We start from the raw sequence: 23,972 nt of genomic DNA on the forward strand, positions 1-23,972 counted from the left end.
GATGTTTTTTAGATCATCACAAAGCCGTGATTAGAGTCGAAAAAAGAAAAAAAAGGTTGAGGAAGTTTCCTTTTGATAGACATGTAACTTCTGTGTCTAGGGATGAATATTATCATTATCAATGCCAAGAGTCGAAACAGTCTGGAATTGAGGGAATGTACCGGGATCTTATTTACTGCTGTGATAACAGTATTAATTGATTAGTGGAGCCTACCACTAAGATTTTTATGCTACCAGATGTTGTCTATGGATTGTACAAAAACTCCAAGTACACCAAGTACGCCTTTTCAAGAAACTGATGAAGCAACAGTGACGACGTATCATGAACGGTGCACCATCTATTGCAACGCAAGAATGTCCTCGTGTTGGGTTTTTTTTCTCTTGGAAAAAATTATCAATGATATAAAATAAGATTTCTTACAAAAATCATTTATTGAACCAACTTTTTATCTTTGACAAAAGCAAACATAAGCAATGTATATTAAGCAAGACTTATTAATTTCCTAGTAAAATCGACTCATCTAACTGCAAGCTAAATTATGTTGCAGCAAGAATGCTGCACAATTTATCTTTTATGTTTTCAGCCATTTATTCTATTCATCCTATAATTGAGTTATGAGTGACCTCTTAATTTGGCCTGGTGGCTTATGTACGACAGTGTGCATAATCTTTCTTACTGCCCAATCGTATAAGCCTTACCAGATCTTGCAATCAGCAAAGATATGTCGTAGGAAGCACGCAAACCGTTAGTGGGATTGTTGTAAAGGGTTTAAAACCATATTCCCAATAGTTTTTCGTGCCTTGAACTTTTCTCGAAGCAGCAGACAAATAGTTTTCATTAATCTCATGGACTTTTGGTCTAAATAGTAAAAGAAATAAAAGATTATTGATGCAAAAAATATCTGAATACAGTTTTATAATTACTGGACTTCCTTTAAGTACTTGTATAAAGTTTTATGGTACAAAATTTGGGTTTTAGTTTATAGGTCTTACTTTTTTGTAATCCAACGTTTTTATCTAAAGTATAAGTATTTATTCTAAGTAGTCTGTTTGCATTTGAGAGTAATACTATACTGAGTATAGGATAAAATATAAAGGCACCGATAATGAAGAACAATAATACGATCTCGATATAACGTACTTCTATCTTATCACACGGATAATATTCAACATATTCATTGCTGCTATCTTGTAATCACATTTTTTTTAAGTTTGTAGATCAATTGGTTTCTTTTATTTAATAATATGTAATCACCGGTTTTTTTCTCTACCGCCCTCCCAATCGCCCCTTCCCCGCCCTCCCAATCGCCCCTTCTTGCATTACCGCCCTCTACACTTTGGGAAACACTGGTCTACACTATCATCAAGGGGTACAAAACACGGGTATATCCAGCAGGCCCAATCACAGTCCCAAGAGTAACTGAAAGAGGACCCCCAGGTTCCTGGCTGGTCTCAATAGGTCCATCAAAGCTGACCCAGGCAAATTTGTATCCATCCTTGCCAAAAATCGCTCTATGCACTGCAGTACCATATCCGGGGCTATCAATGAGAATTGAGAGTACAAGAGCATTGTCATAAGGATGATATACCTTCTAAAAGATTCAATGAAGCTCACCAGATTGGCTAGGTACAAGAAGACCTTGTCTTCCTAGAAGAACACTAGAGAACATTTACGATTCTTCTCAGATGAGAAGATATTTCACTGTTGACAAGAAGAGAAACAGCTAGAATCACAAATGGATATGTAAAGAACCTTCTGAAGTCCCTCGGTGTTCAAGACAAAGGACCAAGCCACTGGGAGGTTTCTGGATGTCACGAGCAGTGAGGGTCACTTCATGCAACCCTACTTCTTTAAGCTCAAAAGAAGGTGAACAAAGAGGTGTACAATAACGTGGTCAAGCCCAGCATAGACAAAGTGGATGGAGGCAGTAGTTACACCTTCCAGCAAGACTTCGCCCCCGCATATAAGGACAAGATTGTGCAGGAATGGCTACAGGAAAATGTGCCTCATTTTGAGGACTTCATGACCTGGCCTTCCAACTCTTCCGATTTTCATCTTTGTGATTATTATCTCTAGGGAAGGTTGGAGGGGGAGGTCTGTGCAACATACAATAATTCCGTGGATGCCCTGAAGTCATCCATGAGTGATCTGTGGTCATATCTATAGACGCTGCGGATGTCTCAAATTCCTTTAAAGCTTTCAGATCCGGTGTGGAGGCTTTTCTTGAAGCAGGAGGAGAACACATAGAATATAAAATATTCAAGATTGTCTCATCCTCATTTTATGTTAAATAAAGGATCATCTAGAACAATTAATTATGGATCTTGGAGGCCATAAACTTGGTCCAAATTTATCTGCGAGACTCTGTTTATCAGCTGCAATAGTGCAAGGAAATATATTAAATTCATATACATCTATTTTATTATAGATTTTTAAAACAATTTACACCAAAGAAAGGCAATAGTGCATACTTTGGAAGGAAAAGTTAACACCACGAAGAAACTATTAAATAATGAACAAAAAAAAGAAGAAACCACACGCAACAACTATTTTTCCTTTTCTAATCGCTAAACTTAATTTTTTATTTACAAAGATACCTTCTTTAGTAATGGTTATAGTTGATAATATTGTAGAGAAAAACGCGTGCAAGGAGGAGGGGAAAAAAAAGACATATGGTATCATTGTTTAAAATACTGATGTGATTATCATCTGCCTGCTTTACTATGATTTTTGAGGGTATAACGAATGTATTTATTAGCAAAATGTTTAATGAAGATATACTACGTATAATTGACTTCGACGTTTTGTATCCGTTACAGTAGATTTGAAAACGTCACACTCCATGAAATTGTAATTCATTATGAACCTTATTCTCAGAATAATAGCTAATGAAACGACAAAGTAGAGTATTTGAAATATATTTGAAGCTCAAAGTTTAAAAAAGAAGGCTTTATTAAATATAATCTACATACTAAAAAATAAACCATTAAATATTTAAGTTAAATATACAAAATTAAACAATTAAAATCATATAATTATAAATACAGAAAATTGAAATAATAGATTGATCCAGATAATTTTTTCTTGTTCTAACATAGGAAGTCAGTTAAATATGTCATAACTTTAGGTTGCAATACACAAGCGAGACATGGAGTTTAATCAAAAAGATAATCACCCCTCTTCTTCATGTGGAAGTTGCTATATACAATTGTGCACAGGATAGATATATCTCTACCGATGAGATGTAACTAATTATTAATAATAAAGTAAATGTCAAAATCATAAAATTAGACAATAAATATATTAATAAAAAAATGTTAGAAATAAATTAATCGTAAAGATTTAGAGCAAAAGCTAATTATGTAGTAATGTCCGGCGATATTACTCCCTATTAAGAGCATAAAAAAAGATTTCCCCCCGTTATTTAGGTATGCTTATATAACAACATACTATTATCATGAAGGATATACACAATTGTTAATTATAATGCAACACCCAATGTAACTACCCTCGTTGTTGTGACCATTTAAACAGTTGTTTTTGTCTTTTATGAGTTTTCTGAACACCATTTCTTGGAGCCCATCAACCATAGCTAAGCCTTTAGTGATGAAAAAAGTAATATTTATTGACTATGTAATATTGGAAAACCTAATTATCATACCCAAGTCTTAAAGCGAAGTAATTAGTCTCAGACAAACTAGTTGCAAACCATCCAAAGCTACTACCCCCGTTGTTGTGACCATTTAAGCAGTTGTTTTTGCCCTTTACTGAGTTGTGTATCATAATTCTTGATATTTTTAGCTAAAATAGAATCATATTTTATGGTTAGATTTAAAAAAATTTGAATACTTACTGTGAGATAGTACAAAATTCAGAGTTCCATTTCGATATTCGTAAATACTTTTTACTGATAACTTGATCGTCATTTGGTGTGGATGACTCAAAACATTTTTATATGTATTTCTATAAATGACATCAGTAACAACATCCTCCATTAATTTAATGATGGTTCCTCGGGAAGGGATATGTTTACCCTTGTATTTCTCCCTATTTTTTTTTTAACGTAGATGATTAGCAATGGATAAGATTATATTACATGCAATAAGCATCGTTGTGAGATCAGAGTGAAAGTCTGACTTGATGTATTCATCGTTAAATTGATTTTATAGATGAATATCGATACTCTTATTATGAGATGAGGATAATGAGTGGCGTTTAATTCTAGACAGGGGACTAAAGGCACATTTATATCGACAAATCCGACAAACCATCTGTTTCTCATTCGGTAAGTATTTTCCAAATTCCTGGGCCTCCATTTCCAGAGATCCAGACAGAAGGATACGTTATTTTAGGAATTTTATTCAATTCTCTATCGACTATCATTATCTAATATTATATTAATATTGAATAATAAAGGCGGGAATGATAACGTTCATGATTGATAGAAGAAGATGTATATTATTTAATCAATGATGCCATAAGTATTTCTTCTCTTCTCCTCGCACGCTTTTCTATTCTTAGCAAAATTATCACCCTTAGTAATGGTATAATAGAATGCCATCGGCAAACCGGTAAGGCTTTTTATCTTTGTGTCCTCAGAGTCAAAGTTAACAGGATTGAGGAGTAAATGAGGACTATCTTGGAGAAAGGTCCTCCTACCATTGTTCAATTCCTCTACCAGGTAAGAGGCGTATAACTTTCAGTATTATCCCTCTCAGACGTTCTTAATTATAACTATAGAAAAGCCTGATGCATCCATAGGGTGTGGACTGGAGAGGTTGTAGCCTCCCTCAAAGAATTTTTTTATCCTTAATATTATTTAAAATTATTGCTTTTTTGCAAAAAAAAATTAAAAACTTCGCAAAATGTTTTACAAAAAGTTTTTTGTCTTTTTCTAAACAAAAACACAAACAAAAATAAAGCCTACGATTGCCCCTTAGTGACATGAGGCTCATCTCTTTGGATTTTGAGGTCACGACTTTTGACTTCCTTCTATTTTAGATTTGCTCCAATGGATGTTGGAATTTTTTCCCCCTTTGGAGGACAGAGCCTGCAAGAATCCTCATCTAAATTTGGTTGTACTGAAAGTCTCTATAATTACGTAATGGGTTAGATCATTTTAAAGAAGTGTCTCTTTCTGCTTCGATGTCTGTAATTTATCCATAAAGAGACCATTTTGAATTTTTTTATACACGTAATTATTTGAAATCAAGTTGTACTTATTTAAGATATTACGTATCTTATTGTACAGAGAGCGACAACATAACGTTCTTACCTAAGAGATAATGAATATATTAGTTTAGTAATTTATGATAATTAGGTAATATTTATCAATTGCCATATATATTTCATATTGGCAACGTTTAGTGAAGTGTATTGTAATAATAGATCAACTATGACTAAAAAGTCCCCTGGCTAGTCCCCCAAGAAAATATTTAACCTTCCAAAAGACATCAATCGAAGGAAGTGGTGGATCAATGCCATCAAACGTTCGAATTGGACTCCTACCAAAGACTCAAGCGTTAACCAAATAATATAATCAACTGTTTTTTACTATATAAAATTAAATTTCGTTGTTGTTTATCATAGAATGTCCAAATAAAGTAGGAATTGCAATATGATTTACGTACGTAAGGCTATGGTTCATTCTGATCAGGCCAAATTTATGGGCTTTGGAGGACAAGTTTGTTTTTTCGCTAATAAGTTGATTTTTTTCCATAAAACAAGATCGATTCCCCGTGTCTCAAAGTTTTTTTATGATATAGGTTGTCGATTCCAAAATCTACCAAAAAAATTAAAAATCCAAAAAATGAATTATTGTACTAAGTGAAAAAGGAGAACATATATTTAATACGGATTAAAAAAAGGGAAGAAGAGGATTAGCGAGTTAGTCTTAGGATGTATAATTGAATTTATTCCAAGAATTACCCTTACTTCAGGTGGCGATGAATTTCCGTTTTCACTTATAAGAAACGAGTCCCCAATTAAGTTAGCAATGAAAATGACAATAAATAAATGTTAAGGTCAAACGTTTGAAAAAATTACTTTAAATTTACCAAAATCAGTATTTTCACATGGTCAATTATATGTTGCATTTTTAAGAATGTAAAAAGGGGGTGCAGGTTTGATTATATTTACATCAAATGGACAGAAAACATCTAAAAATGTTGTATACAAGGAGGTTTTACATTAGAAGTTTACCTATTATAGTTTATAGTATATCATTTTAGTTTAGAATTTTAACATAAAGAAATTAAATATAAATAAAATCTTTTTTTAGTTATTTATTGGCTATCTTTAATATAGCGTCTTCGTGGTAGTAATGAATTAGTAAAGTTTGGATACAATTTTGAGAAAATAATGCTCAACCATCAAACATAAAATCATATTAAATACATGTCAGCATAAAAATTAAAGAAATGTAGGAATTTATAAATTTAAATTTGAAAATTGTGTGCTATTTCTGGAGTCTGAATTAGCTTCAATATTTTTTTTAGACTCTATTATTACGATCTTTGTATATTATTATTTACAACCGGTAGTACAATATTATGTGTGTTGACTGAATGAATTCGAATTACCACTTTTTAAGCTTATTCAGTAACTAGAGGTAGTACCTGGGATTGCACGGAGTAATTAGGCGTCGACTAAAAAAACAAACTTTGCTCTAATAATATAAAAGATAATTCTCCAAGAAATCTTTAGTCTTACTATCAGTTTTTCATGATCATCTCGCACATAAAGTCTTAATAACTATATCAATTCATATTATGTGTTATGCCCTTAAGAATGAAAGAAGAATAATAAGAGTTTAAGATTTTTTTAGTCTTATTAGTGCTCACTAACATCAGGGAGCACAATATATAGTGTACCCTGGATACACATTGGATATTATATCATACGCATACAATATTTCATTAATACAACACCATTGCTATTTCTTAGTTAAAGATATTTTGATATACATCATGGAGCACATATGCAGGCCATCCGTTGACTCGTTTCCATATATTCATTCAGACAAAAAGATAAACACGCCGACAGACTTTGCTTTATCAATATAAATTACTGTTATTTAACTAGTTATTCCTTTCCTAAGTTATTAAAAAAAAGTATGAAATATTTCCATCAAGATACAGGAAAATACCATGTGAAAATGACTTGTGTCTTATAATTTTATAAAGTATCGTAATAAAATAATATATGATCAAAAATACTCGAAAACTGTGAAGAAAGAAATTGAACACAAACTGAATGTAATCAAACGTATTCTAAACACATGCGGTTAGTGCACCCATAGTTATTTTAGTGCAGTAACTATAATTTTTGTAAATATAGCGGATGTTGTCTCATATCTGGGACTGGTACCAGTATGATCATTATACTGTACCGAGTTACCCATTATACTCGCTAGTAGTGCTGTAATATCGATCTACTTATGGCACAAGTGTACTTATAACCAGGGATTGACAGCCACGCTACCCCAATACCTCGTTGCTAGTAAAAAACTAGTTGGGCTCTGCAAGATGGCCTGCATCAATCCGTTTGCCTACTTAATACTGCAACTTAAATACCACATATTCATAGGTAATTTTGAGTTCAAATCATAAGTACTATCATGTTTCAACGTCTCATACGTCGAATAGGCATTGAAAACAAATATTAGGGGTGATTTATAAGTCAAATACGAGGGCGGTCTGAAAAGTTTCTCACCTAATAAAGATATAAGATATTTTCCTGAATTTTATAAATTATTTTTCAACATAGTCTTTTTGCAACTCTACACATGCTCCCATCTCTGTAACCTGTCCAAATAGTACTCGGCGTTTTTTTCTGCAAAATGATTGTTCTTAATTTGACAAAAAACTTTGCAGTCCACTGTTTGGATTGTATTTTTGTGTCGGGTGTATCATGATGTATCCAATTTTCATTTACAGTAATTAATCGGCCTCAAAACTCGGATTTATTGTCCCTAAACTGCACCGACAGAGCAATACTCAATTTTGTCAATTTCACAAAACACTAACATCAACTCCCTTAAAAGAATGTTATATAACAATAGCGCGCCCAAAATGGGTGAAAGTTTGATGAGTAACTGCCAACAGATGCTTGATAGATGACTAGCTTTCATTTACAAGTTCTGTCATCGTTACGATACTGAGTGAAACATTTCAGACCACACCCCATATGTGGAGGCATTCCATATAGCTGCGAAGAACTATTAATTTTTTTGGATTGTGTAAAGCTGTAAAACAAAGCAGGGAAATGCAACTCTTTGCTTGAGTAGATTCCTGGTTTTACTTATTATTATGGTACTATAAATGACGTTACTACATATAAATTTCTATTATTTCTCCTCATGATGTAAGGAAATTGCTAATTAAGTGAAAATGATTCATTAATGGAGGCATTGTAGTTAAATATAGATATGGGTGTGAATTTCGTAAACTGCAAGGAGAAGGCGGGAGCTAGACTTATGGTACTACTAAATTAAGACCCTTGTTAATATCAACTGCCTGTTATATGATCTAAGGGAGAGAAAATGAACTACTGCTATAAAGAGAAGAACCTTCTACATTGAAAATATCCTTAGTGCAGGGAAAATATTAAACTATATTTGCATTCCTTCGTATTTATTTTATTATCCTTTTATTTAAAATTTACACCAAAGATAGGCGAAAATTCTTCCTTCAGAGAGAGAAATTAATACCAAAACAACCTATTAAACAGGGCCGGTCGGCCTCAGAGGAAAGGTCTGCTTAATAAAAGGTTTTAACGTTGAATTAGTAAAAACTGCACTTAATCTAGCATCATTTCTTGTGGTTTGAGATACAATTTTTGTTCTTTGATCTTAAGATAATTATCAATAACCAAAGGAAAAAATAGTCTATTCTGAAATTTGTGGTTTACCCGTTGTAGAAACCAGTGGTATTATTTTCACAGGGGAGGTCATGGGTAAATTTGAGTGCATTTACGAAAGTTTTTTTTTTTTTCTAATTAGATCTTTGTGAGGGAATCTTAAAATTATTTTCAGAAAATATATTTCAAATGTTCTTTCCATTTGGCAGACCTTCAGAATATTATTTGTATATCCCTAGCCGCAGGTCGTTTTAACCTGAGCAGGTTTGAGGCAAAGATAAATTTAAGGGGCTCTATCTTTCTTTCCTTATTGAAAATTTGAATTTATTTTAGATTTTTTCTTTTTTATAGTCTTTTAACAATTTTTGGGGCCTAGACAACCAAGTTTTATAACAATAAAAATTCTTTTTGCGTTAATATTAAGGAAAATAGTGAACTATTGATGTCAAAATGGGACCAACAAATCAAAGGACTTAGACCTTTACCCTCTATCAAAAATATATCCCTCTAATGCCTAGTTTTATTATATCTTTACCAGACCCCTAAAATGTATTATAAATATATTATTACATTGTTATACAATCTTATTTTCATAGTGTAGACAATAAATTAACTATTATAATGGAAAGAATTAGATATTTTTCGCTAACTATCCTACGTTTATCGTCCTTAATCCATCAAAAAGACAGCATTGCACAAATCTAGCATGATAAAGGAATTTTCATTTTTATTTGATCAAAATAACTATTCAAACATTTTTTAAAGAAAAAGCCATTTGACATTTAGCACCTAAAAAATATTTCATCAGGCTTCAGTTATGGAATTACTTGTGAAATAATTATTGTTTTTTCAATAATATTTTGAGGACTAAGTTTTTTTTTCCCAACGATGAGCTAGATTAACATTTCGATTTAGTTAATTATAATCAGTAAAATGCTTATACATGTATTGAAAATTGTATTCCACTTATCTTAAAGCCCTATTCAGTATTCGTAATATGATTAATAACTGCGCAATATTTTTTCTTGTCTTTGCTTTCCTTCAAAATCAATGATTGCCATATTATATATAATACTTATTTAGAGCCATCCATCTAATTTTCTTTGAGTTCATGACTTACTGATTTAATTATTCTTCCTCATTAATGCAATATTTGCAAAGTAGCTTATAGAGTCAGAACATAAACTAACAGTTTAGTTGAAAATCAATCAGTATATATATAAATGAATTGACACTCAGACAATTTGAGGGATGTTTGAGAGGAGAACAGTTGAGTGAGTTCCTTAAATTAGTTGTGAGCAGCTATGAGACGGAAGGATATAAACACAAATCCTGATCCTTATCTAGCAATCATATAGGCAGGAATTACTTCAATATCGATCATCCATTCTAATCCTTAAACTAATATACTTATAACTCCAGAACAAATAATCATTCTTCACAGTGACTACTTTATACTTATACTCTCTTCAAGAATAAAGGCATAATTATAAGAGCTTTAGAAAATAAACACTTTTTCAGGTTGCATCTTCAATGTCGTCCATTTTCATATTTTCCCCATTTCTGGTAACTACTATCAAATTACATCATTTTCATTGTATTACGTAAACTCTATTTTACATAACTAAATTATGATACTAAACTGTATTTTTAGAACTCATTTTAAAAAACTATGAAATAAAAAGCTCATTACCATTTCATTTCCAAATTATTTCTACAAATTTGCAACCATTAAAATATTTTTATTGAACATTCACATTTACATTGAAATAGTCTAAAAGGTGGTTCTGGCTCAGGTAATGGATATTGAATATATACTATACTAATAGAGTGGAAATATGCAATTAAGGTGAAATTTTCTGTGTACGTTGACAGTACTCGGTGATCTGTAACTATTTGTCTAAGAAGAAAGTTATTACAGAGGATAGGGCTAAAAAGTACCCTATAATAATATGACTTTTCATCATGAGAGCTAAAAAATATATTATATAATGTACAAGTTACAATTTCTTCGTCTTAAAATGTCTCATTTAATTTAAACATCCGTCATTTTAATAACCAACTATACATTGAGCAAACCATTTCATTTAAATCTATATAACTTACATGGTTATTATGTATTTATATGATTATATATTTATATTATGTATATTACCCATGCACATTTGAACTTTATGATATGCTACAGAATGCTTATATTTTAGTAATTATTAAAATTAGTGTTGTAATACTCCAAATTTATTCAGTACAGTTCATTCCAGTCTTAGAATCGATCCTATTGGTCTTTGGTACCGTTCCTTAATACTGTCAGTACTCTAACTGATTAAAAAAGAAGAAATAAAGTTGGGGGACATTACAAAGGACCAACTGAATAAGTTTTTAGGACTGATATGCAGGACAAAACTGGACGGAACTACAGTCTTGTGTCTTAAATAAGGACGAATACAACACTAATTAAAATAGTCAAAAATGGCACTAGATACTTTCACCTTGTGCTATTTTGCCTCAGGACATCTTGCCTTAAAATATAAATAAATAATGATAGAATTATGCCCAAAATTTCAATACATATATATATACTATCAAAATCTTACTATGCCATGATTTCGAACCAGAAACAAAATAGTTAAAAAAGTTAGTATAAAAATAAATAAACAGGGCAAAGATTCGAACAGAGGAAGTACTAATGACTACCCCGTTATTAATTATTATTCGACGTGATGGACTATTTATGTAAGAAAAGACACATGGATTGACGAACAAGTATAATATGAGGCAAAAACATAATTCCATCGTTATTCCAACAGAAAACAACCATTTAATGCATTTTATATGAATAAATATTACATATTTTGATTAAAAAATTCTAAGGAGACACCAATTTTAACAAAAAATAAACAATAACGATGTACAAACTTCATTTATTTATATTTTAAGGGAAAAAGGCAAAAGTACCGGGAACCCATTAATATATCGATCATCTATGATGGAATATTCAATTATTGCATTATCCTCATCCCAAGAAGTACTGTAAATCCTTTGTATAAAATGATTCCATCTCATTTTTTGGTTACAACTTGAACATAATATAAACATATATATATACGAAAGATCCATTAAATCGACTCAGATCTATGATAATTCCCTTAACGTTTGCCCATTTTATAAATATAAAATATAACGGAATTTTTTATAAAAGGAGAAATTATTAATGATAATTCAAATTGGTAAAACACCTATTGTTAAGGACCTAAAGGAAACTTTGGGCCTTGAGTACAAATTGAATCGATAATGATTACTTCAAAGAAGTGACGTAAGTAAATTGTAACGTCACGAAAGCTTAACGGAACTACTTTTATAATAATGAGAATGCGGATACTGTAAATTCTTTAAGACTCAATATGGGCCTTCGGATGATGCTGTAAAGAAGTCCTTCTTCCTACATAGATATCCAACCTAATATCTAAAGAAGATAGACGGAATGTCCAGGCGATAAGGAAGAGCAGAGGAACTTTCCCTTTGGAGATGAATGTCTAACTAATGTCTCTCTCGAGAGAGTAAGGGGTAGAGAAAGGTGGTTTAAAAAATGAAAACTTGATGATATATGAAGAGATGAGTAAGAGACTATGAAATGAATAGGGAAGAAGAGAGAGTGTGTGTAAAAGTATATAATTTGAGTAAGTGAGAGAGGAAGAAAAAGAGAAATAAAGAGAGGGGGAGGGGGTATTCACAAAAATTTGTCTTCCTTTCGGTGAGTTCATAGTAGTAGTGAGAAGGGATGAATAGGTCACGTGACTAGAAGGCGGATTTTGGAGGGAGCAGCAGCTGGTGTGGCTGGACTGAAAGTCTGGCAGACGAAGGGAATGGAGTAAAGAGAAAAAAAGCCATCAGCTGTCAAAGGGAAGAAATAAAGCAAAGGAAAAGAAAAGAAAATTATTTTGGAATATAGGTATAAGTATAGCATTCATCGACTTATTCCAAGATAAAAAAGAAGTAAAGGAAGAAGAAGTAAAGGAAAAGAAAAGAAGAAAAAGAAGAAGAAGAAAAAAAAAAAGGACTTTACTTCTACTATAGTAATCGAAGTTGAAAAATACAAGAAGAAGAAAAAAAAAAAAAGGTCAAAACTAAGGACGTAATAAGTGTGTTATTAGCTAGGATACGTTCGTATCCGTGAAAGCCATTGTTCCGTAATGTAAAGAGTGTCCCCTTGGAAGAGTTTGAATGTGTGTATTGCATGTTTGGAGCGTTGCGTGCGGATTGAGTGTTGACAGAAGGAGTTTGACTAGTTGGTTGTCGATCCGAGTGGTGCGGGAGTGCGTGAGTGCGTCCCGAGATTGGAAGAAGGGACTCGAGTGAGGGAGTGTATTTGGAGAGGGACTTGAATGAGGAGGATGTTGTTATTGGAGTGGAGTAGGCCCTTGAAGCGGACTCCTTGCTCCTGCCAAGTGCTGTCCCTCAGTCCAGGCCCCTCGACGCCTTTGATCCCCTACGCCTTTTCTGAGCAGCCTTAAGCATTCCTCAGACAAGCCATGACGCATTCCAGTCGGAAAACAAGCCCCAAGGAGGACAAAAGTGGCTCCGATATGGAGGACCGCACTCATATACCTCATCCCTCCTCTTCATCCTACTCTTCGTCGTCTCACCAGGCTCGGGGAGGAGGGGATCGAGCCTACAGTCCCGTGGCGGAGACGGTAAATCAAGCCTCAAGCCTCCCTTCTCATCAGCCCATAACTTTCTCTCTCTCTCTCTCTTTGCAGTTGTTCCGTAAAGATTTAATTAGCGCCATGAAACTCCCGGATAATGAGCCCCTCACACCAGACGATTACTGGACCGTTACGGATACATGGAAACAAGATTGGGAAAAAGGTGTACAAGTGCCCTTCAAACCCGAAGAACTTCCCGTCCCTAGAGTATCGCGTCTCTCTAACCCCCCTGCCTCCGCCAATCGTTTTGCCTTCCCCAAAAAGTTAATGTGCACTTCCAGAAGTTCCACTGTTTATAATTCTGAAGTCTATCAAATTACGCCCATGGTGCTGCGAGCTGAACAGGTTTGCTCTTATGATATGGATGAAACGGATCATCGTTGGTTAACAGCTTTGAATGGAGAGCGTTCTCTTGCTGGTCTACATACTGTCAGTGAGCTTGAATTTGAATCCTGTATGGAGCATTTTGAGCGTCAATGCAGTGATAAAATACATTCAGCATTAAAAAATAATGAACATCAAGAAGAACAGGAAGATACTATTCTATGCGATGTCTGCAGATCCGTGAGTTATCCCCCTCATTCACCCCTCTCTTTTTTTTGGTTCCATCTAATAATGATATCATCTTGTATCCTTTTTAGCCGGACTCAGAAGAATGTAATGAAATGGTCTTCTGTGACAAGTGCAATATATGTGTCCATCAAGCTTGCTATGGAATTACGAATATTCCGTCAGGACAATGGCTATGTCGCACTTGTGTTTTAGGCGCTCGACCCAAATGTGAATTGTGTCCCAATAAAGGAGGTGCCATGAAGTGTACAAACTCCGGTAGAAAGTGGGCCCATGTATCTTGTGCTCTCTGGATTCCAGAAGTCAGTATAGGATGTGTGGAAAAAATGGAGCCCATCACCAAGATTTCAAGTATACCGGTATGAGAGTTATTTTATATTTGTTTTTAAAGAAAAATAAATTCATCATTATTATGTTATTTTAATTTTAGACGAGTCGTTGGAACTTAACCTGTGTTTTATGCAAAGAACGTGTTGGTTGTTGTATTCAGTGCTCCGTTAAGACTTGCAAGACGGCTTATCATGTAACTTGTGCTTTTAAAAGTGGACTAGAAATGAGAGCAATAATTGTGGATGAGAATGCGGAAGATGGAGTCAAACTAAGAGTAAGAATATTTTGTGAGATTTTATTTACTATCATTTGAAATTGGTTTTTTTTTTAGTCATACTGTCAGAAACATAGTCGCAATCAGAAAAGAAAGGATTCAGAGGACTCTGACTCATCAGATTTTAAAAGTGGACTCTCAAAAAAAAGGTTCTAATGAACGCGGGGGTGATAGTCGGCAACAAAAGTAAGATTATATGCAAAAGTAAATGAGTAATTAACTACTATTTAAATAAACTATATTCTTTCAGGCTTGTTAGAATATGTGAGTTCTACAAGAACGTTGACATCAATTCCACGGTGAAGAAAACGAACATTGACGAGGAAGTAGTGGATTTCATCTTTCGATATTGGATACTTAAGCGTCGAGCTAACGGAAATAAGTATCTTTTATGTCCACGCACCGAAGAAAACGAATTATTATCTAACCATGACGAGGAGTCGGAACGAGAAAAACTTAAATCCTTCGTACATATAAGACAAGATTTAGAACGTGTTCGCAATCTGTGTTATATGGTGTCTCGGAGGGAGAAACTCCAGCGCTCTTTCATTAAGCTTCGCGAGCAAATTCTTGAAAAACAATTAAATATTGTTGCTCATGAAGATAATTCCGCTTTAAGTTTAATTGATATGTCAGCTATCCTCGAGGCTAATCATGGGCCGACTGTGTACGATCGTATTTTTTCTCATTCGGAAGCAGAAGTTCATACTGAAAATGATTTTGAAGTTATAATATCCAGAATATCTGGAGAAATAGCCGAGAATTGTGCAAATAGTCGCAAGGACAATCCTTATAGGGATAAGTTTTCTACATTATTCAATTCTTCTTCAACGCCTAAACATTCTCGAAGAGGAGGAAGCGGTGCTAAGGACAAAGTGAATAATGATCAGTCTGTGTATGAGTGCATCTTCTCAGAGAACAGCTCTTGTGAAATTGATGATATTTTAAATCCAAGTCCATCTCGCTCTCCAGGTAAAAAGGAATCCGCAAAAAAAAGAGATAGTCATAATTCCAAGACTAAGAAAGCTACATCCTCTTCATCTAAGATTAGTAAAAAATCATCGGCGATTTCTTCTAATACAAGTGCGAATATTAAAGTTAAAGGATCCAAAAAGAACAATATTTCACATTCTACTTCTACTACTAACAATAATAATAATAATAATAGTAAACACCACTCAGACGTGGATTTAACGGATGTTTCCAGTAGTATTGATGATGATGATAAGCTCTTCAACTCGATATCAAAGAAGAAGAAAGTGATAAAATCCTCGCCCAAGAAAAAAGAACAAGCTATTTATACTTCAGATTCTAATTCAGGATCTGAAGATAGACGTCCTCCTTCTCCCATATTTAGAACAAAAGCAGCCATGAAAGACTTTTCTGTTGAAGAAGTTACTCGGAGTAGTGAACGAGGTAGTAGTGGTACTGCTCCCGGTAGTAATAATTCCAAAGAGAAGTTGCCTTCACATAAATCCCACAAAACCAGTAATAATAAAAGTAAATCTCGATCAAATTCTTCGCCGAAAAAAGAGCGTTCTAGGAAATCTTCTTCTTCGGCATCATCGTCTTCCGAGTCTCCTATTCGCTCGATTAAATCTTCAACCGAAAAAGTACCTTCTAAAAAAGGATCTAATTCGGAAAAGAAGGATTATTATCCAATGATAGTTCCAGAGCGTGCAGCTGCAAGAAAGGCTTCTGCTAAATTAAAAGTGGGAACCTCGGATCATAGTAGCAAAGAAAAGACTGTTAGCAATAGTTTTCAAGCTTATGAGGAATTTGATTTCTTATCCAATTCCTCAATTGCCTCAAATTTAGTGAAGGACTCCTCTCACAGTGTTGTTAGTACCAAGAAACACAAACATAAAAAGTCTGATTCATCAGATCATGAACATTTGTCGTCCTCAAGTAAAAAAGCCAATGACTTTGGCTTTGTTCCACAAAGGAAGGCTGCAAAAAAAGCAAATGCCTATCTCAAAGACTCAGATCGACCACTATCTGTGAGCCAAGAAGAAGCTCTCCTCACTGCTGCTGCCTCTCCGCCTCCTAAGAAGAGTCCTGGACGACCACGTAAAAAAGATACTTCTCTTTTAGCTCCCTTATCTTCCAGGTTACATTCTTCTTCAGATGAGGACTCGGATTTGCCTTCGAGAAGCACTACTAAAACAAAAAGTCCTAAAGGTCGCACTGCGTTGTCAGCATCCAAAAGTCCTAGAAAAATAAAATCAAGGAAGAAAGATGAGAAAAAGAAATTGTCTTCAGGTGCAATTGCCTTCTTAAGTCAGCGAGAATCCCAACTAGATGATTTTTTCCGGGATGTAGGATTAGATTCCAAAGACTCAAAAGAATCAGTGAATGTAAAAACCGAACCAGAACCTGAACCTCCTGAGAAGAAAGTTACACCCCGTGAAAGCTCTTGTTCCCCACCTCCAAGAGTACCTTCCCCTCCCTCGGTTGAACCCCCTCCTCCTTTAGATAATTCCTCCAGTGCTTCATCCTCAAGTTCAGATTCGAGTTCTGACAGTGAAAAGGAACCTCCGTCTCCAAAAACAGAATCTACTACAAAGGTAGATTCCTCTGATGCGTCGATGTCATTAAATCGTGATAAATCCCAACATCCTACCATATCAGGTGAAAAAGAGGATTCTATAGATGAGTCTAGTTCAGACAAAAACAGTATTATTGCTCCATCATCTCCACCTCCTCCTCTTAAACCCTTATCCAAAGACAATAATTTAATTTCATCACCTAAAAAGGAGCTACCTGTCCAAGATAGGCTAAATCCCATTTCTTCTAAAAAGACTGAGATCATTACTGAACCAGAAGAACTCAAATCAAAATCACCGTCTCCTTCTGACTCTTTGATTGGGGACAGTGAGATGATTAGTGATGGAGAATCTAATAGGAGTGAAACATTTCTTCAAGATTCAAGCCAAGACAGACCTTTGATTGATTTTAAGTCCTCTATAACTGAAGATGACGCTAATTTATTATCTACTTCTTCGAAGAGATCTGAAAATGATTTAGTGAGCTTAGAAACGACAAGAAAAAGTGTATCTAGGTCTAGGAGTAATAGTAATAATACGAACATCGTGAGCGATGAGTTAACCCCCTTACCACCTTCGGATAAGTCGCCTACTGCTCTTAATACCGATCTGAAGAAGAGTGTTATTTCAACATCTGAATCTCTCGTCGTGAGTGATGCAGCGACGAGTGGCTCTTTATCATTGCCACCACCAACTATTGTTGAAGACAAATCAAAGCAAAAAATTCAAACGGATGAAGGATATGTTAGTGCTGAAATTGCTCAAACGGAGTCTGGTAACACAGCCTCGACACAGAGCCTAGAAACTGTGATTGAGAGAGAGCCCCTCTCCTCCTCTCAAGATGATGGTGAAAATAATACATCTTGTGAGCCCCCTAATAAAATTATGGGCTTAGTTGTCAATGAAAATATAGCTTTAGAAGAAGGAAAAGGAGAAGATCCAACACCTCTCAATCATTCTTCTGAACATGGTTCAAAAATATTTGAGGGAGAAGACTCTCTGCCAGTAAATGAGGATTATGATCAGTCTTTACTACAAGAGCAACAACAACAAGAAAGTAAATTGAGATCTGATTCTCTGGATCCTAATCAAGTGACTCCCTCTCCTCAAAGTATTTCCTCTTCAATCCGTGTTGAAGAATCTCAATCACAACAAGCTTCTGTTCACTCTGATAAACCTGAATCCGCGCCTAATTCAGAACGTCTTCAAAATACTCCTTGTCATTTACCTGACACACGAGAAGAAGATGCGCTGGCGGCAGCAGTGGCCCTGGGTCATCATTCAGAACGTCAACGTGAGTTTTCTGGCCCTGCCGCTGCGGTTTCTACCTCAGATCATCATGTGGTGGATTCCAACGACAATTCCCAAGCGGCAAATGTGACTCCACCTTCTTTAGAGTCTCCTCCCAAAAGAGTTGTTCCTCCAGCTCCAGCTCATCCTTCTTCTCATCAGCAAACACAACAACAAACGCAACAAATGTTTCAACAACAATATCAACAGCACTTACAACTCCAACAGCAACAACAGCAATATCTTCATTCCAAGGATATGAGACATCATCATGAACAACCCTGGGGCCTTCATGAACAAGATCAAATTAATCGTCAACTATTGGGAATGGGAGCTGCTCAAAATGATGCTTTTTTAAGTTATATCTATGACTATCAGCGAAAGTTGGGTACGATGTCCGCTGCTGCTGCTGCTGGCTATGGAAGTGCCTCCGCCGCCAACACTCAACAACAGCAGTATGCTGCTCACATGCAATCCATGAAAAATATTTATGGAGGGCAAAAGTATCCGGATAATTTTGATTTTTTTTCCCCCATTAATTATCATCAGCAATACATGCAGTATGCATCTAATCCTTCAGCGGCTCCTGGGAGCTATCAATACTCTAAAAAAGAGTTTGAGGCACTGGAACACATATTATCCTCTCGTGCAGGATCTCAGTCCTCTTGGCTCAATCAACAAAATAAAATGGCGATGGTGATGGCACAACAATATCAGCAACAACAACAGCAACAACATTCAATATTACCCCAACAACAACCACCCCAGCAGCAGCAAATGAGCAATTCCTCCTCTCATGCTCATTCAAAGCATCACAGCGCTACTACCCCTACCCCTACTCCCCCTAATACTAATTTAAAAAATCAAAACATCCCTGCTTCAATGGATCCAGAAATTCTGTCAAAAGTACAAAATATTCAACCACCTTCAACTACTTCTTCTTCCTCCTCCTCCTCCACTACTCCTCCTACTTCACAGACTCGTAGAATATCAAGAGAGTCTCCAAAGAGGCTTGCTCAGTCTCCTCGAGGTGGAAGTGCTCCTCATTTACAACAAGGTTCTTCTGATCTCAGTCATACAGCATCCTCCTCATCTTCATCATCTCAGCAAAGCCAATTACATATTCAGCTACAGCAGCATCTGTCCAAACAACAATTAGTGCAGGAATCCAATAATGCGGCGGAAGTGTTGCAGGTTCCAACTGCAACACTTCCAGAAAAACTCCCTGGATACACTGGGCCTTCAAAAGATAATTTGAAGCAAAAGAAGCAAGTTAGTCAACCACAGGTGCCACAGCAACAACAGCAATCTTCATCCTCTCATGCTGCTGCTCCTGCTGCTGCAAGTAACCTCGAAGTGAGCAAATCAGAAAACAAAGTTGAACCCTCCTCTTCCAGTAAGCCCTCTACGGGAAAAGATGATGGCTTTAGTATTTCTAAGGAGCTCTTGGAAACCGTTGCAGCAGTATCCAAGTTACCGGCTTGGAAGCCCAATAGTGAAAGAGAATCTGAATCTGGCGCAAGTGAACATCCTCAAACACCACAACATACCTTTTCTCCTATTCAAGGTCCTCACACCACACCTAACAGCAATAATAAAGACTTTGTTTCCGAAAGACTACGTTCACGGCAGGCCTCGTCTGATAAAACTTTTGAGGCATTGGTTAAAAGGGTTGAGTCGGTTAAGGATATTAAAAGTACTCCATCACAATCCGAGTCAAGAGAGCAGTCAGATTTAGAACGAAATGATTATTTCGACAATGATAAAGGTGGAGTTGACTATGACGACGATGATGATTTTGATGACTTTGCTCCCAGTAGTAAGACTTCAACAAGTCTTCCTCTATCCTGCAAAACTCCTCGATCTCAACCATCATCCTCAACTATTAATTCATCTACACCTACCTTAACAACCACCACTACTACTAGTTCATTACCTTCCCCTCCTCCCCCACTTCCTGCCACTACGCCATCTTCTACTCCTCATACTCAAAAGAAGATCAAGCTCAATGCTTCTTCCAAAAATAATGATATTTTTGGTGCTCTCTTAACCAACACCTCATCATCAGCCCCTCGAACACCTAAACCAGTACACTCATCAGCCTCTGATACTAAAAGGACTACACGAAATAATAAAGGGCGGGTTGTTAGTGCAGGGATTAACAGGGGTGCTCGATTTCGTAGTAAACCTGTTACCATAGATGAAAAAGCTTTAGAAAAAGTTCACCGAACTGTTGCTGGAACGGATTATGACTTCGAGGATGAGTTTGATGATGACTTTGGTATGGACTCTTCACGAGATTCTGATCAACTAAGTCTTCAATCCCTTAGAGAACAAAGTAAAAAGCAGCAGGTAGTCACTACTCCCATATACATGCAGAAAAACAATGAAGCTTCAGAAGATTCCCAAATTAAAAAGGAATCTAAGAATGCTTCAAAGTTTTATGATGACTTTGGTGGCGATGGTGATGTTGATGAGCAGGAAGATAGTAAACCTCTAAAACAAAAGTTGCCGCCTTCTCGCAAAAAAGGTGGACGACGTGGGCGTGGAGGTCGTGCACATCCTGCTCCACGACCTGGTAGGAGAGGTCGCTCTAAGAAAAAAGAGGACTACTGCGAAATTAACTCAGATGAAGAGAGTGCATCAGCCCCAATCTTACCTCTTATTAAAAAAGTGGTTCCCATTTCACAACCCCCTCTACCTAAACTGAAACTTGGAGCTCTCATGGTCACTAAAAAAGAAGCCGAACTACCCAAAGCTATCCCAAAATTAAAAATTAAATTAGGTCCAAAACCAAGTCCTCTTCCTCCTCCAGCCATTGATAAACTAAAGGATACAATTAAAACCCAAAAAGAAGAGCCAATCCCTCCTTTAATACCCATTTCAATTAAACTACCAACTTCATTGTCTCCATCTCGGTCCTTAGTTGAAAAGCGCGAAGAACCTGTCAAAGAGCATGTTTCATCACACGTATCCTCCCCATGTATTGTAATAGGAAAAGTTATCAAAGAAAAACATAAGGATATCATAGTAGAGAAAAGATCAGTAAGTGGGTCAGTGGTAGTAGTTGAAGATGATTTCGAGAGCTCAAAATCTGAGGTCAAAGAAGACTCTTTCAAGTCATCATCATCATCAGCCGCAATGTCTTCAGTAATCCACTCAGAACAGCAAGTAGAAGTTTTATCACAGAAGAAAATAATAATTTCCCCTCCTCCAAACCAACACTCTCCTACAAAGAAGGGTAGTTTGATTGATTCGCTAGCCAAAAAACTTTTAAATAAGCATCCAGATGCAAAAACTGGATTGGATTCAATCTTCAAACCTCTAGATATGACTACTCGTCCAGAAAGTGGGGGGACCTCAGAGCAAACAAGTGCTCCAGATGAACAAAAGTCTGAGTTAGACCTACTGAGGGAAGAGTTGGACCAGCAGCGACTCAATGCTCATAAGCTCTCAACTCCCGCTGTAGTCATAAAACCATTTGAGAGTAATATTGGAGCTCCGGCTTCTTCAGTTGGAATATTATCTAATGTTTCTATTTCAGTTTCATCCGCCAGAACATCTACATCATCTCCGCCCGTTTCCATACACCCTTTGCCTGAGAAGATATCTGACTCCATAACTATTAAACCCAGTGAGGATTCAACTCATAGACTCAAACATTTGAAAATGAAATTTCGAGGTATTCAACCACCTGTGGCTGCAGAAACGGTTGTCCCTGTTTCTGTTCCACTTCCTTCGATAGTCAACACGTCAGATAGTCATAATACATCAAATATCCGGCGTATGCGTAAAAAAGAACTGCTTAATCGATACTATGGTCAAGATATCTATCCAGCTCCGTCGAATAATGGTCCAACTGCTGCTACTTCCTCCTCCTCTGAAGTGTCAGGATTATCAAATTCTACTTCTCAGGTTATGCCACCTCCTCCACCGGCTGTGAGGAACATTATCAAGATGCCGAAGGCTGTGGCATCTGTAACATCAGTGCCCACTCGAGCAGACTATCAACCCCAATTAGAAGCCAATTTAGAGAGAAAAAGGAAGCGAATGAGTGATCAAGGAGGTGCTTTCACAGGGTTTCCTGAGAAGAACAAAAATTCAAAATACGATGATAAATCTTCAAAGAAGAAGCGAGGACGTGGATCTTCTTCTAAGGAAGATCAGGAATATAAACCTAAGTTTGAGGCTTCCAAAGTGATATCTGAGGAAGACAAGAGGGAAAATGCACGCAAGACACGAGGGAAACCTCCCAAGAAATGTTTGGCAGAGTCTCCTCCTCATCCTGATCCACCAGAGAATGATTTGAAGGCTCAGCACATGATATTTGCTGAACAGATACGTTCTTCATTCGATGATAATTGTGATATTGATTCTACTCGCTCAAAGGAGACGAGTGCGACAACCACGGGTGTAACAGTTAAACAGAGACGCAGTAAAAAACGGAAAAAAGAAGAAGGAAGTGGTGCCTCTCACGGTCCCAATACAAAGACCCCTCGAATAGTCATTAAATTTAGTAAAGAAGTTTCTTCCCTAAGTGAGGGAGGAGAGCAGGAAGGAAGTAAGGCTGCGGCTGCGGGAACTGCGCCGTCTGGAGGTGTTTCCTCCATTGGGACTAACGGAATTGATAGTTATGACTTTTCTAGCAACGATCCTTCGGAACTTCGAAAGTTTAAACAACAAACTGAGAAATTCCCCAAAATAAAGATTAAAATTTAAATCGCCCAACAAACAAACCCCAACATATTATTTTAGTTGTTTATTGTTTTATTATATATTATAATTATTATAATAACTATATTATTATTATCATTATTACGATTGTTTCAATATTTTTATTAATTATTATTTGAGCCTTTTTTAATTATTATTATTACTATTTACTATTATTCGTATATACATATACATTTATATATATCTATACATATATATATTGTGTGAAAGTCATTCATTATGGGTCCTCCTCGATATAATTAATTACATATTAATCATTATATAAATGCCTTATGCAGCGCGCTATGAAGTAACATGCGATATGATGTTATTATACATAGTAATTGAAGATATTTTTTTTCATTCCTTATTTTTTAATGACAAATAATAAACACACACCTATTTAATACAGTTAATGACGTATTGATATTAGTTGATTAGAGCCAGGGAGCAGGTCGTCATTATTGAGTTTTTTATTTTCAGTTCACTGTACCTGATTTAAATTATTTTGTTTTCCATTACCCAGTAACAAAACCCATACTTAGCAAAAATAAAACAGAAATAAACGAATCTATGCAGATGAAACCTAAATACTTTTTCTAAGTCCATATAATTAGTGTTTTCTATGTCCTTTTTTAGGACATCAGTTCAGTGCAGTTCTACAACGATGTGGTCGCTCAACTTTA

The 23,972-nt window shown here is 35.7% G+C and overlaps 1 protein-coding gene and 1 long non-coding RNA gene across 2 annotated transcripts; one reads left to right on the forward strand and one right to left on the reverse strand.

Moving 5' to 3' along the window:
* Positions 1–3,052: 3,052 nt before the first annotated feature.
* Positions 3,053–8,250, reverse strand: LOC139904911 (uncharacterized). The gene is made up of 3 exons (XR_011779188.1): positions 3,855–8,250; positions 3,663–3,802; positions 3,053–3,599 (listed from the first exon to the last, which is right to left on the reverse strand). It is a non-coding gene; the product is annotated as an uncharacterized lncRNA (long non-coding RNA).
* A 4,363-nt stretch (positions 8,251–12,613) lies between these two features.
* rno (PHD finger protein rhinoceros) lies at positions 12,614–23,502 on the forward strand. The gene is made up of 6 exons (XM_040708086.2): positions 12,614–13,551; positions 13,618–14,127; positions 14,205–14,492; positions 14,564–14,737; positions 14,795–14,886; positions 14,988–23,502. Exons 1-6 carry the CDS (start codon positions 13,390–13,392, stop codon positions 23,290–23,292), a joined length of 9,531 nt encoding a protein of 3,176 aa, XP_040564020.1. The 5' UTR covers positions 12,614–13,389; the 3' UTR covers positions 23,293–23,502.
* The last annotated feature ends 470 nt before the right edge of the window (positions 23,503–23,972 follow it).

Source organism: Lepeophtheirus salmonis, chromosome 3 (assembly GCF_016086655.4).
Source record: "Lepeophtheirus salmonis chromosome 3, UVic_Lsal_1.4, whole genome shotgun sequence".
Lineage (NCBI taxonomy): Eukaryota > Metazoa > Arthropoda > Copepoda > Siphonostomatoida > Caligidae > Lepeophtheirus > Lepeophtheirus salmonis.